Below are 13,102 nucleotides of genomic sequence, written 5' to 3'. Positions count from 1 at the left end.
AAGCTAATAAAGTGTCCTCAGACAGAGACATGGCGTGGCTTCCAGTGGCTTTAGTTTCATAAAACTCCACATAATCTGATGATCAGCAAAAGTGATTTTTGAATGATAATCCTCTTTTGTACATTTATCTGATGTTATGTTTGTTGCATGCATTTAGAAACTTATTAACTCAAAGATGTTTGTCTAATTTGTGCATTAACTTTTCAAAACTTCAGCAAAGACCACACACACACACATTTACAATGACTCTAAGGTATCGGACATGCATAGGTTACAGAAATACTTGTACATACAGCAATACTTGTATATAAACCTGTATACTTGAATGCAGGTTTCTCATATAGCATTTTTGTGCTTGTTTGCATTCAGATGAACGAAAAGAATCTTCAACCTGTGTGTGTGCGCTGCCAGAACAGCCTATAGAACCTCAGAAACAAGATACCACGCCCAAGGAAGACGCAGGTACTTGATACTGACTTCTGAGGTCAACGTTATGCATGTTTCCTGTTCGGTGTGACTAAGGAATCCACACCAGACATTTCATTGCTTTTTAGATGCTCAGATCTAGTGTAAGATAGTGGCGACCATGATTCATGCTAGGCATCTAGAAATTAAATCTGTGTTCATTCATTTTTAGTTTATTGCTCATTTTAGGAATGGAAACCCATGACTGGTTGTTTGCATACAGATGAATGCGTCCTAGAGTCGGTGTCAGCGGGGGCTCTTCAGTCAGGGCCCTTTTATATCTATGAACAGGTTTAATCCAGCTACAAACAGAGGCCAAACATCGCCTTAGGGATGGATGATATGGCCATAAAAATGATGTCTCAACATGGTCTAGAATTCTGATGATTTCAGCACACTACAACAGATCACACAGAAGCAAATATTAACAAATAAATAAATAGAACCAGGATTACACAAATGGAAGAGGCAATGAATTATGGCTATTAGATTAATATAATTAGGAACATCATTTATTCTGCTGTGCTAGCTGTTAATAACTTTCTAGACTAACCTCTCAATGTGATACAGTAAAGAAAAACTGGCATGGTTCACGCTGTATTATGACATGGGGACATTATTCTTGTACACACCAACTGCCCTTACATGACACCATTATCACTGATAATTTAAACGATGAGAGGTTATAAGATTTGACGGTGCTTACTAAGTGTCAGTCCAAAAAAAATCAGGAAATACAAGAGCCTAAATTCACAAAATATCTCCAGAGATTCTAGGAGTATCTAGAGTCTATTTTAGATGCCATAATTACCATAAACAGGAGGGGTACATGCTGCCCGAACAGTGCTGTTAGAGTGCAATGCTCAGGAAAAAAAATGGCTCAGGGACACATCTCTGCTGATTCATGGAACTTTTTTTACTTTTATTCTGTTGTCCCACACAATAAGATACTTGTGTGCTGCTGATCAGTAATCAATTCTTGCCTGATGTATTCTGAGACCCGCATCTCTGTGAAATTCACGTTGCTTTCAGAGGGGAAAAAAAAGGTGTTCTGCTCAATGTTGCCATCTGGTGGAGATATTCCATAACACTCATCGGGCATACAGGAGACTTTTCCTCTTCATGCTGTCTGAGCCTATACACAGTGCTTTTACCAATGTATTTCGCAGGACACAGCAATATTATCTTTCTTTAGCAGTTACCTTTTCTATTTTTGGAAGTAAAGTGCAGTGCAGAAGGTCCTGGATCATATTTAACTGTGTAAGGTACTGGGTCTTATGTAGCTCTATATCTGTCAGCACCAGTGAAGATACACTAGGATATACAAACGTTGGCAGGGGGGGCATCATTAATTAAGGGCTTTACATAAGCTAAACCCACTTGTTTTTCCAGTTCTAGGTTGATGTGTAACATGCAATAGTGCCCCCTACTGTAATTTCATCAAACCACACCACACTTGCTAGATTCCACTGTTTTTGCTGTCTCATCTTTCAGTCATACAATACATAATTTTCATTATGTATGATTCAGTTTAGGTAAGAAATTGATTGAAATTTTGAGGTACTGGAACGAAATCTAATTCATGCACATACCAGTAAATCTTATTGGCCAGGGAGCACTAAGATGAGAGGAAAAGCCGCAACCCCCCATGAATTTCTGTCCAGCCTAGAGAACAACTATAACAAATTGATTTGCTAAACACAAAAATGTCATCAATACTGCACAGCCTTGCCAAATGCAAATGTTGAATAATTTGTATAGTAAAATAAATAGTTTGTTTGTTGAAAGTACAGTGTGCATGTGACAGTATATTTCAGTGAAATCAGCTACGATATGACAAAGCAATCAGAGTTTGTATTCTTATGAAAAGTGTCTACATTTTCAGATGAAGAGACGAAGAAAGAGCCAGAGAAAGAGCAGGAGAAAGGTACCTGCATCAGAATCAGCACGCGGCACTCACCAGGGCTACAGCGAGTGTAACGAGATTAGATAGTGCTCAGTCCAGGTTCCCCTCTGCTTACTTACTCCGCAAGTGTAAAACTAAAAAAAGTTGTTTTTACATTAATCGTTTGATGATTCGATCAACACTGATTGTAGCATTATCTGATATCTGTATTTCAGAAGTAACGGGGAAAATTGTGAATTTTGAGTTGCCGAAAGAAAAAGGTAAATGGAGCATGATTTTTCTGATTTGGCTGCTACTTTGATATTTATTGCAATATTAAAACAATAACAGCTCACCCCAGTAATGGCACTGTGGGAGGGAACGTTCTTGTGTGCCACTGATGAGGAACAAAAATTGCTTTATTCAAGTATAACTGTTAGTCTTGTACATAACTGTAAGAAAAACATTGCTAAATTTTAAAAGGTTGTCATTGATATATATTCCAAAAACAGTTACAGTGCTAATAAGGAGAAGCTAAAACAGTGGTAGAGCAGACCCAGTTATGAATTTATGAAGGCAGTATTCTAAACATGCATACTGCACACTTCAGTTTATGGGGCAATGTTTACTGGTCATTACCATTTGCCGTTGTTGAGGCTACTAAAAGGTAAACCATCACATATGCCATTACATAAGCAATTCTGGATCTGGGTTTTAAAACTGCAGTTTTGCATAGCTTTCAGTCAACATTCACAGCTGTTATGTTTACCCATGTGAATGTTTACACACACACATGCACGCATACACGTGCAAACCCCACCCCCAAGCACACTAACATACACGCTGAGCGAAGCAGTGATATTTAAGCACAACCTCAGCATGCAACATCACACTGGCTAGTCTGATACTGCTGCACCAGCAGATGGGCAGTGGAGTAACTGTCTGTTCCTATGACTGTAACTAATCACGGCTACAAACTGCTGTACCGAAAGTGTCAGAGTTGTACTTAATAATGACTTTGGTTGCATTCCCGTGTTCAGATGGGAGTTCAGCTACAAGGAAATTAGTACCCTCTAGCATATTTAAAATGGTGAAACTATTGTGTATTTGGTCATTTTCACAATTATTGATTGTACATCGTACAGCAGGTTAAAATAATACAAATAATCCAAACTAAGTGATTATAATCTGTCCAGCTAGATAATCAATGCATCTGATGTAAAACTGATGTACAAACTCCAATTGCTCAAAAAATCAATGAGAGATGCTATTAAATGACCTCTATCTGGGTCAGTTCAAACATCCTAGCAGTTTGGCAAATGTATATAATGGAAAAATCCTGCAGTGGATCTAAAAATGTTTTATATATATATATATATATATATATATATATATATATATATATATATATATATATATATATATATATATATATATATATATATAAACTGTTACAGAAAATGAGTGAAAAGCTTGAGAAAGCAAAAGTGAAAATATCTTAGAATTACAACTGACATAGTTAGAATCATTATATAGTTAGATATAATGATTCTAACTAGAGCCAATTGATTTTTACTATCAAATATTAGTTAATTTGATGGAAAGTTATATTTTAAAATCATTTTTATCTTTCCAATAAAATTATCTGCAAACTCAGAAGAAGTTGATGTCGTGAACCCTCCACAGGACCGTAAGTGTGTATTATGATTGATATACAGTATATGCATTCATATCAGAATATGCAATCATGTCCTCATAATTACAAAATTAATGACCCCCCCCCCTCAAAAAACAAACAAACAAAAACACTAGTTGATAAAGCATCAGGGTAAACATTTTCCTACTAATCCACCTCATGTTCAGTTCCTGCATGCCGCCCAGCACCAGTGTACTGCCCAGCGCCCCCTGGCTGGTATGGTGAGTACTACAGCAGTAGCACACTTGCAATGAGTGTAAACTGTTCCAGATTTTTGAATTTTTGGTTTTGGTCTGATTGAAATATATAACCACAATCACCATTTATATTGCAGTTCATCACATAGTCACAGATAATCCGTTGCCACCAACGGTTCTGAGAGGTATTTAAAGCCATTCCATTGCAAGCACAAGTGGTCCGTTATCACAACTGACAATGCTGATGTACTTGGCTAAAGTGTCCAAAAGAGCATTAAACACAATAATTTATTTAACCCAATTGCTTGTGAACATCTGATGTGCTATAATACATTCAAAAGATTAGCTGAAGTATGTGGTTATGTTCAGTGCATATGTGGTGCGAACTAACTCATTCTATTTCTGCATGTTTTAATCAGCCTCTTGTTGTTGTTGTTATTGTTGTTGTTGTTATTGTTGTTGTTGTTGCTGGCTGTGGTGTGCTAACATTGACTCCATCGACTCGTTCTTCAGTCTGTGATGTCTGAGACTGCCTAGTTGCTGTTTTAGTGAGCTCAGAGTGCCTGGTTTTAATAAGGCAGATTCACATCTTAATTGCAAAAAAGACAATTTTTTAAAGAGATAAAAAGGTTAAAAATGCAATGTCCTAAGTGACACCATTCCCCTGCCAGAACAATTTGTTAGAATAAAACTACTTATTAATTCTGGCACTGAGGTACTTCCGCTGTCTATTGCTTTTAGTGTTTTTCTCCTGTCTGCTATTTATGCTTACCTCAGCTAATAACCCTTGCATGGTCATACAGCAAGCATTATAAGCCAAGTAGATTACCAGCTCACTTTGAAGTATTTTTTAAAAAGATTTGTGAGGAACGTAGAACTTTGAAACGGCTGTGTGTGGCAAAGGTTCATCAATAATGTGATTACTTTAACTCCCTGGTCTTGTATTATATGTTCAGCCTGGCCATGCCATCCAACACTGTGTGGATCAAACATGGAAAGGATTCCTATAGCCGTGTCTTATCTGCGGTTCTAACCTTTTGAGTTCTCAACACACTTTGCTCCTGACATTTAGAATGTGTTGGCATGTTTTTCAGAATATCAAGTTGCCGCAGTAGCAACTCATGAGATTACTATCCAAAGAACAGGTAGGAACATTTCATGGCAGTACAGTGTAACTTCATACAAATCATAATTTTCTTTTCTCTTGATAAATGATATTCTTTGCAACAATTACAGACAAAGATACCAATAAAGAGAAACCAAAGGAAACCTCAGGAAAACAAAGTAGGAGTCCTAACTAATTTGGAACTATAGTTTAGTGACATACAGCACACCAACAAGTCCTGTGACATTCATTTATGTGTCTGTGATTATGGGATCATTTCAGGGCCACCTACTCAAACAAAGAAGCCCAAAGTAGCTCCCCTGAAGAAGGGTAAGGAAATTAATATTAAGAAATATTTTAAGCGAAAAAATATTTTAAGAAATATTTTAAGCAAAAAAAATAAAAATGGTGACAAGTAACAAGGTCACTTAAAATGTAATAATTATTTGACATTTTAACACATGACCCTTTTTTGCTTACCTAAAATTATTTTATTTCCAGAAAATAAACAGAAAATGAAAATGACAGCCCAGAGGAAAGGTAAAAGAATTTTTTTTTTCTGTAAAGAAATCTGTGCTGCATGGTGGAGGTCTCTGTACTCTCACATACACAACTGCTGTGTCCTGTGTTCTAGATCGGGCGGCCCCAAAAGAAACACCTCATAAACGAGGTTAGTGAAAGTGTTGACGTTCTGATACATACCAAAAGGTCAACCCTAAACTGAATCAGGAGAAAAAAAAACAGCATTCTGTTTATTAATGTTTGTGCTGACGTCCCCCACAGAAGCCCAGAAGCTGGTCAAACCCAAGTCAGCTGGACAAGGTAGGTGGATGACCAATATACCACGCTTCAGTCTGAATGGTCTTCATCGTGACATTGACTTCTGATGACTAATGTTTCTACACACAGTAAAACGGAAGGCCAAAACAACAGAGAAAGGTTAGTCTGAACTGAATTGCTCAGTGTAATAGTTATATATATATTCATATATATTGCATTTTTCTTGTTGTTACACCTGATTGCACCCACAGTACAGAGGAAATATATCTTCCACAAACTTGCTAGTTTTTGATATTTGATCATATTTTTCATAGAACAAGCTATTGTTTGAAAATAAACTTTTTAAAGTTGTTCCTTAATGTGAAATACAATAACACTGCTGCATATATGCAAATAGATATATTATATCATTGTACATTGATTTGTTAAGTAGCGCAGCAAGATTGTATATAATGTACATCTTTCAAACTGTGTGTCAATCGTACATTTTACTGTTGAATTAATTCCTTTGTACAGGGGTTGCAAAAGCAAATAATGTTATCAGCAAAAACAGCCTTGTATTGCATTTTGGATACCAATGGCTTCAGTAATTAACATTACAAATCTAAATGCATTCAAATACACCATGTATATTGTAAGGGCTTAAAAATTTGTATCTAATTCAAAAACCTGCCTGGATGTAGACACGTCCCCCTAATAATGAAAACACACATTTGTTTTGGAAGCTTGTATATGAATCTGAATTATATGTCAATTATATTTCATTACCACTAGACAAATCATATACAATGAGCTATGGAGGCGAACAATGATATCACAATTGTAAGAAGGGAACACTTCCTGCTAATGTTGTTAGAGGTAATTGCATCCATAGTACATTAATCAACTGAGGAATGAAGAAAAGACCCATTGTCCAAATCTACTACATGTTATTGCTGAGCTACTCGAATAATGTTAAGCAAGACAAATTTGGGCACTTACTGTTCCCATGTCTCTGCATGTTCTGTTTCTGAGTTAAGAGGCATCCTAGTTCAAAGATGACTCCATTCTGTGCTGTGCATTCCTAAAAAACTGGAAGGTGAACTGCTAAAGGCCACGGGTGGCGTAGGCAGAAATGTATTAAAGTGCCCTCATTTTCTGCTCTTTTAATCATCTCAACATGAGAAGAAGAGAGAAAACGAGCCAAGGATGTGAAGCCCACTGCTGAGGGTAAGAAGATGCTGTATGCTTTTGTAGTAACCCTATGGCATTTTTAAATACATTCGAAGTGTTAGCAGTTATGAACTAGGCACTGATTGCAGCCTCTAATACCAAAAGGGGGAGAGTTAATGAATCATTTTGATGAAAATTGATCCATTTAATTAATGGCCTGAGGTAACATGAGTCGTGGATATTTTTAGACCTCACTAAAGTTTCAGTTCATAGCATTCACTTTAGATAAAGAAGTTTAGGTATGTTTATCTCTGACTCTGTGCGCGTGTGTGTGTGTGTGTGCGTGCGTGCGTGCGTGCGTGTGTGTGTATGTGTGTGTTTGTGTGTTGAGGAGAGAAGTATAAATGATTGTAATTGTGTTCCACTTCTAACTCTAATTCTAAATGTAATCTTTTAGTTATTAAACTAGTAAGAGTGAAATCACTTTCCTGAATATATATTTCAGATGAAAGATAATCAACACCCTGCTGTTCCCTGTCACATCTTATAAACACTGATAGAACAAATAAAGGGGGGAACTTTTGGCTACAGTGTCACTGATGGCGACAGCTAAATAAAAGCAGCTCGTGCAGCCTACTGTGTGCTTTCCGTTGTAATGACCTAACAGTAATGAGAAATATCCTCAATTTGCTCTATAGAAAAAAAGACCAAGCCAGCAAAGACTAAACAACCTGTGAGAGCACACCCTGTTAAAGCGCAAGTTCCATGTAAGTATTAGTGCAGGCTTTCACATTAACTACCAAACTGAGATACTTTTTACATGCGTCCCATATACTACAAACAACTGGATTGTGCTATTAGGAAGTATGTCCTATTAAACCTCAGAGTACAACTTAATGAGTAAGTGATCAGATGCTGACAACTACAGTCATTCAAATCTTCAAATCCTTGTTAAACTGTTAACGCTAATTGACACAAGAAAATTGGATCTGTCAAGTGACATAACTTAGAATAAAAGCCTGGCAGACTTCCTGTCAGCAGGGAAGAAACGTGCATTCCTTTGATTGCTCGTTACATCACTGTATAATTACAGACTGCTGTGTATTCCCAACACATAAAAGGTGAACAAGAGAGCGGAAATCACTCACTTTTGAAGCTCCATCCGATGGTTGTGCATGCAAAGTTGAATTGGCACTGCTGACGTGTCAGACAATGTTAGAGTTATGGCACCGGGAATAGAAAACAGCAAGAGCAATTTTTCCACGCCCTGTTTGCATCCCTTCACAGCTAAACCTGCTCGAAAAGAGAAAGACGCGAACAAGGAGTTGGAAGGTATGCGAAAGCATCAGTTACTTTATCAGTCAAATGACATGACTCTGAGTTGCTGTAAAATCTAAAAGTCTTTCTGAATATTTGTCCACAGAAAGCACAGCTGAGACAGCAGTTCCAGCAAGTGAGTATGCTACAGGCTTGAATCTTCCTTGGGGGGCAGGCTTGCGTGTGTTCGGTTTAAGTTTAATATACCACACGGTGGTGGTGCACCTAACCACCAAGGCTTTCCCAAGGTGCACATTCATTAGGAGATGAGTGAAAGATGTATGCACGCAGATGTGATATTGATGCTTTGTGACTGGTGCATAACTGCATATTTTACAAGTTCAAGGGCTCTTACATGCTTGCTATTCTAGGACAAGGGAACATTACCCAAAGCTACCAGGTAGGAAAAAGGTACCATCTACATCCACCGGGGGCCCAGGCCAATTAATATCACTATGTTTTAAAAACTAGCTGTGGCTACTTCACTGAAAGTAAATGAGCCCTGTGATGTTTCAGTAATTCACCACAGCAGGTTTTAGACCATATAAATTCTGCCCCCAAATACTGGATTTCACAGCATTACCTCACATGGAAATCAACTTTGACTATTGTACAGGGAATGAATTCTCCACTCCTGCTTATCATAATTCATCAGTTTCTTCCCAAACACAACCTTTTTTGGCTGACTGTCTATGACTGGATGCTTAACATTTCTTTTTAACCCTTTTTTTTTTTTTTTGCACATCCATCAAAGTAACTTATAATGTCATTGTTGAAATTCAAAGCACCTTTCCCCCAGTGGAATTTCCGATCACTTTACACACTCCTCCAAAGGAAACTGAGTTGCTCTAACTGAAACTGTGATCTGGAGTTAACACAGCTGGTTGCGTTTAAGAGCGCTGGTGCACATTCCTAACACATTTCCATTCCTGTTTATTTATTAGAAGAGTCTAATGCAGAAGAAAACGTTACTGGAGAGAAGAAGCCTGGTAAGCTGTGCTCACTTCAGCACATACTTTGGTCACTCACAGACATGATTCTAGGTCTTTTAGTACCATCACAAAGAACTATAACACAAGTAAACGGCAAAAAAAAAAAAAAAAAAAAAAAAAAAAAAAAAAAATATATATATATATATATATATATATATATGGTACTATATGAATTTAAAGAGACAATAGATTTTTCATAATGGCAATTACATAATGGTATTAGCAGTGTATTCAGAATTTCAGAGTAAAGTGAACTGGTTCTGAGAATATGCATCTTGTTCTAAGGTTACATTAGCAAAGGAAATTGCTTTCATTTATTTCAACAGTTTTCTCTTTTAAATGATGCAATGCTAAATTCCGATATATGGAGGCTTTACTTGTTTCACATGTTTACATTTACTGTCTTTCATTGCATATAAAATGTAAAAACCACTCACATGCTTTTTATAAAGGAATAACTAAAAATTATTCTGTTCTGCTTTGCATACTACCTGAACACTTGCCAAATAAACTTAGATGTCTTATTTAGGCTTTTGCAGATATTTGCTTGGATTTCATGGATTTTTCACCAAAAATAATTATGTAGACCATCTGCATATTTTAGTTTACATTTTTTATTGGTTGATGCTGAGATGCCAAATAAACAGGACAGATATCATTTAATATCACTGGTTAAAAATACCAGACCAGCTTGTAACAGGACATGAAAGGATATCAAAAGCTATTAATAAAAATCTGAAAGATCTGTCATACACAACAATAACCACTACATCTTAACATGAAAATATTTGACAATGAAACACAAAATTAGCGTCAGTTGCACTAATCAGGAGTGCTGTGGAAACTGAAACCTAGGGAGGAAAAAAAGAGATCACTTTCATTTTTCCCTGTTTAACAGGCAAGATCCCGTACTTCCAGTGTGTGCTAGTTGGGGGAAAAGCTGGCCAGTATCCACTGCGCCCATTTTCTCCTGCTGTGACTTCAGGTATGAACCCGGCTATGATGAGAGCCATGATGGAGCAGAGAGCCAGTGTCCTGGAGCAGAGAGCCCGGGGGGCGGGGCAATAACCCGGAAGCCCTACCCACACCCAGCCCCACCTGCGTGAGGTCTGCTCCCTGCTCCTGAGCTGCTGTTGACGCTCCATTGCCACTAGAGCTTCAGAGCTCCCTAACGACTAAACACAGACACTTAACACCTGAAACAGACCTCAAGCCTTATTCAGTTCATCCTTTTGTGAAGTTAGGGGTTTTAGAGCTAATAGTCTGTTCCTTTATGGAGGAGTTTTACGATTGATCTTTGGCCACTATTACAGCAAGAGGAGCACAATCACTCAAAGTCTACATGGACAGATCTATTCATTAAATTATAGTTTATGTACATTCTGAATTGTGTTTGAGTAAATATTTGAATATACTGTAATGTTTAACTAAACGAATGTACAGTATTCATAAAATCTGTTTACATTTGGGGAGTTTGGGGAAAATTATCTTGTTTTTATTTTGAACATAAGACAGAACATATTTTGCAGAAATGTACATTTAAACTTAAAAACCCATGTCCTACAAACATGCTCTAAATATTTATTTATTTATTAGCCATTTATTTTATGAGACTCACGAGGTAACTGCAGTAAATGAGTTTTTGCGTTATTAAAAAATCTAGCCTCATGTTGTGCACTGCAGGCCTTATCTCTTGGCCCAGGTCATTTTCTTTGGCACACTGTAATAAGATTATGAAAAGAGCCACCATGCTTGGCCTCTATCACACATCCATATTACTAATGTGCATCTGTAGAAGGCCTATATTTAGAAAGAGTGTATTGTTAACAGTAAACAAGAAGAAAGACTTGAAATCCTTTGCTTGACTAAAACAAAGCAAACAACTAACACTGCTAATTTGATAAACTAAACCTGATATCCTGTGTCAGTGGTAAACATGTAGGTGTGGATAACATTTTGCTTTGAGTAGAACGGAGAAAGAAAAAATATTTAGCCACCAGATGTTCCCATGCACAAGGAGAGAGATCTTATCTCACATCATGTCAAAACAAGAAAAGGAATTGAAGGAAGTGTTTTGACTTTCTTATTATGACCAATGGATATTTGAAGACGGTGGCCTGGCCGTTCCATGCTGCTTGTTCATACGTGCATGCAAAAACGCACCGGCACCGTGGCGCACCTGCAACGCTTTCCACATCGTGTAGGTAAAAGTTCCCGGAGTGGCATTTAACTTAATTTCCTTCATTGTCTTATTCAAGAACTGATTTATGCAAGATATCGATCTTTCATCTCTGTAAAGTGAAGGGTCACAGGACCTAAGAATCGAGCTTGTCCGTAATGGTATTATCCTTTCGCGGTGGCAGCACGCCACGCGGACGGATGAGGAACGAGCAGACGTGATCCGCATGAAGAGTCCAAAGTCTCCTCGCGGTCACGGCAGGAACGGACCGCGTATTTTCCGTAACGTCTGAGTGCCCCATGGCTGTGGCTTTGATCTCGACGGGCAGTCGGCGGTATTAGCGTGGTTGAGAGCAGAGATGCAGGCCACAGAAAGCCCCTCTTTCAAGTTACTGCGCTATGTGCTGTCTGTAGGCGGCGGCGGCTGTTTGCTCTTCTAACTACGATGTTTGCTAGAATAACGGAATGGGCTTGCGTTAGACGTTCCGAGGAAATATGCTTTATGAGAGAGTGTTCAAAACGGCACGCAGCTTTGTGTTGTCAACGAATGGACAACAGTTGTATCAAAGCAAGGCTTGTGTGGTAATGAGTAATGCTAATATTGAACTATGCCAATAAGTAACCTTGATTACAAGTGATTAAAGTCTTGACCGTCATAACACTCAATAAAAGAGTTGGTGATGCTTATAATATTGTCATTTATCAGGCACATTTAATTTTTGCCCATTTTTTTTCTTTGCATGACAAGTCTGTTGTGTTGTCGATATTTATATTAAACCACGTTGTCTCATAATTTTGTCATTAAAATGGAATAATGCATCACTAACAAAACAAACCTCTCCCCTGGATTTTTTGAGCCCACTAGGCTGCCTATTCATCCTGCATTGCTCTGCTGACTTGGGCTTTCTCTGTAGTGTTCCCAGTTGTCTTATAGAAGGCATAAAGCAGTTGTCATAAAGCATCATGAGGAATCTATTTTAAATGGCTTTTTTGCTGTTCATTCTTGACTTATTCAGGAAACCTTTGAGAAGACATAATGATGAATATTTTTTGAAGAGAAAGGTTTTCTTTAAAACACATAAATAATTAATAATTATGCTGCACATATTTGAGATTACTCCACTTTTGGACCACTGTTCTTGTAGGTCCTGCAGGGAACCAGTTAAAATGCACAGGTCAGCTAGCAATTTGCATTTACTGCATTTTCCCCTATTTTCAAGTTTATTATTGCATTTACAGTGCCGCATCTTAAATGTGTTATATTGCAATGCCATCTTTTATTATTTAAATGAATGTTTACAAATAGTAATAAATAATTTTACCATAACAATGTCC

The 13,102-nt window shown here is 37.5% G+C and overlaps 1 protein-coding gene across 16 annotated transcripts in view; it reads left to right on the top strand.

The window, feature by feature from the left end:
* The window catches only part of trdn (triadin), a 35,327-nt gene extending 22,226 nt beyond the window's left edge, over positions 1–13,101 (top strand). For 7 of the 16 annotated variants that reach the window (XM_026998021.3, XM_026997988.3, XM_081717434.1 and 4 more), the window contains 19 exons: positions 370–462; positions 2,351–2,392; positions 2,587–2,631; positions 4,008–4,040; positions 4,214–4,267; positions 4,381–4,428; positions 5,338–5,388; positions 5,480–5,527; positions 5,631–5,678; positions 5,850–5,888; positions 5,983–6,018; positions 6,132–6,170; positions 6,258–6,287; positions 7,296–7,337; positions 7,979–8,047; positions 8,568–8,612; positions 8,704–8,733; positions 9,542–9,586; positions 10,488–13,101. In XM_026998021.3, coding sequence (XP_026853822.3) covers positions 370–462; positions 2,351–2,392; positions 2,587–2,631; positions 4,008–4,040; positions 4,214–4,267; positions 4,381–4,428; positions 5,338–5,388; positions 5,480–5,527; positions 5,631–5,678; positions 5,850–5,888; positions 5,983–6,018; positions 6,132–6,170; positions 6,258–6,287; positions 7,296–7,337; positions 7,979–8,047; positions 8,568–8,612; positions 8,704–8,733; positions 9,542–9,586; positions 10,488–10,657 — 1,007 coding nt within the window. In that variant the 3' untranslated portion in view covers positions 10,658–13,101. Of the gene's footprint in view, positions 1–369; positions 463–2,350; positions 2,393–2,586; positions 2,632–4,007; positions 4,041–4,213; positions 4,268–4,380; positions 4,429–5,337; positions 5,389–5,479; positions 5,528–5,630; positions 5,679–5,849; positions 5,889–5,982; positions 6,019–6,131; positions 6,171–6,257; positions 6,288–7,295; positions 7,338–7,978; positions 8,048–8,567; positions 8,613–8,703; positions 8,734–8,968; positions 9,487–9,541; positions 9,587–10,487 lie in introns of those variants that run through there. The other 9 variants (XM_026997970.3, XM_081717437.1, XM_081717436.1 and 6 more) reach the window with 9 other exon arrangements.
* The last annotated feature ends 1 nt before the right edge of the window (position 13,102 follows it).

The sequence above is a fragment of the Electrophorus electricus genome, chromosome 7, assembly GCF_041902795.1.
Source record: "Electrophorus electricus isolate QZ-2024a chromosome 7, ASM4190279v1, whole genome shotgun sequence".
NCBI classification, from domain to species: domain Eukaryota; kingdom Metazoa; phylum Chordata; class Actinopteri; order Gymnotiformes; family Gymnotidae; genus Electrophorus; species Electrophorus electricus.
This window is presented reverse-complemented; position numbering and strand designations above follow the sequence as displayed.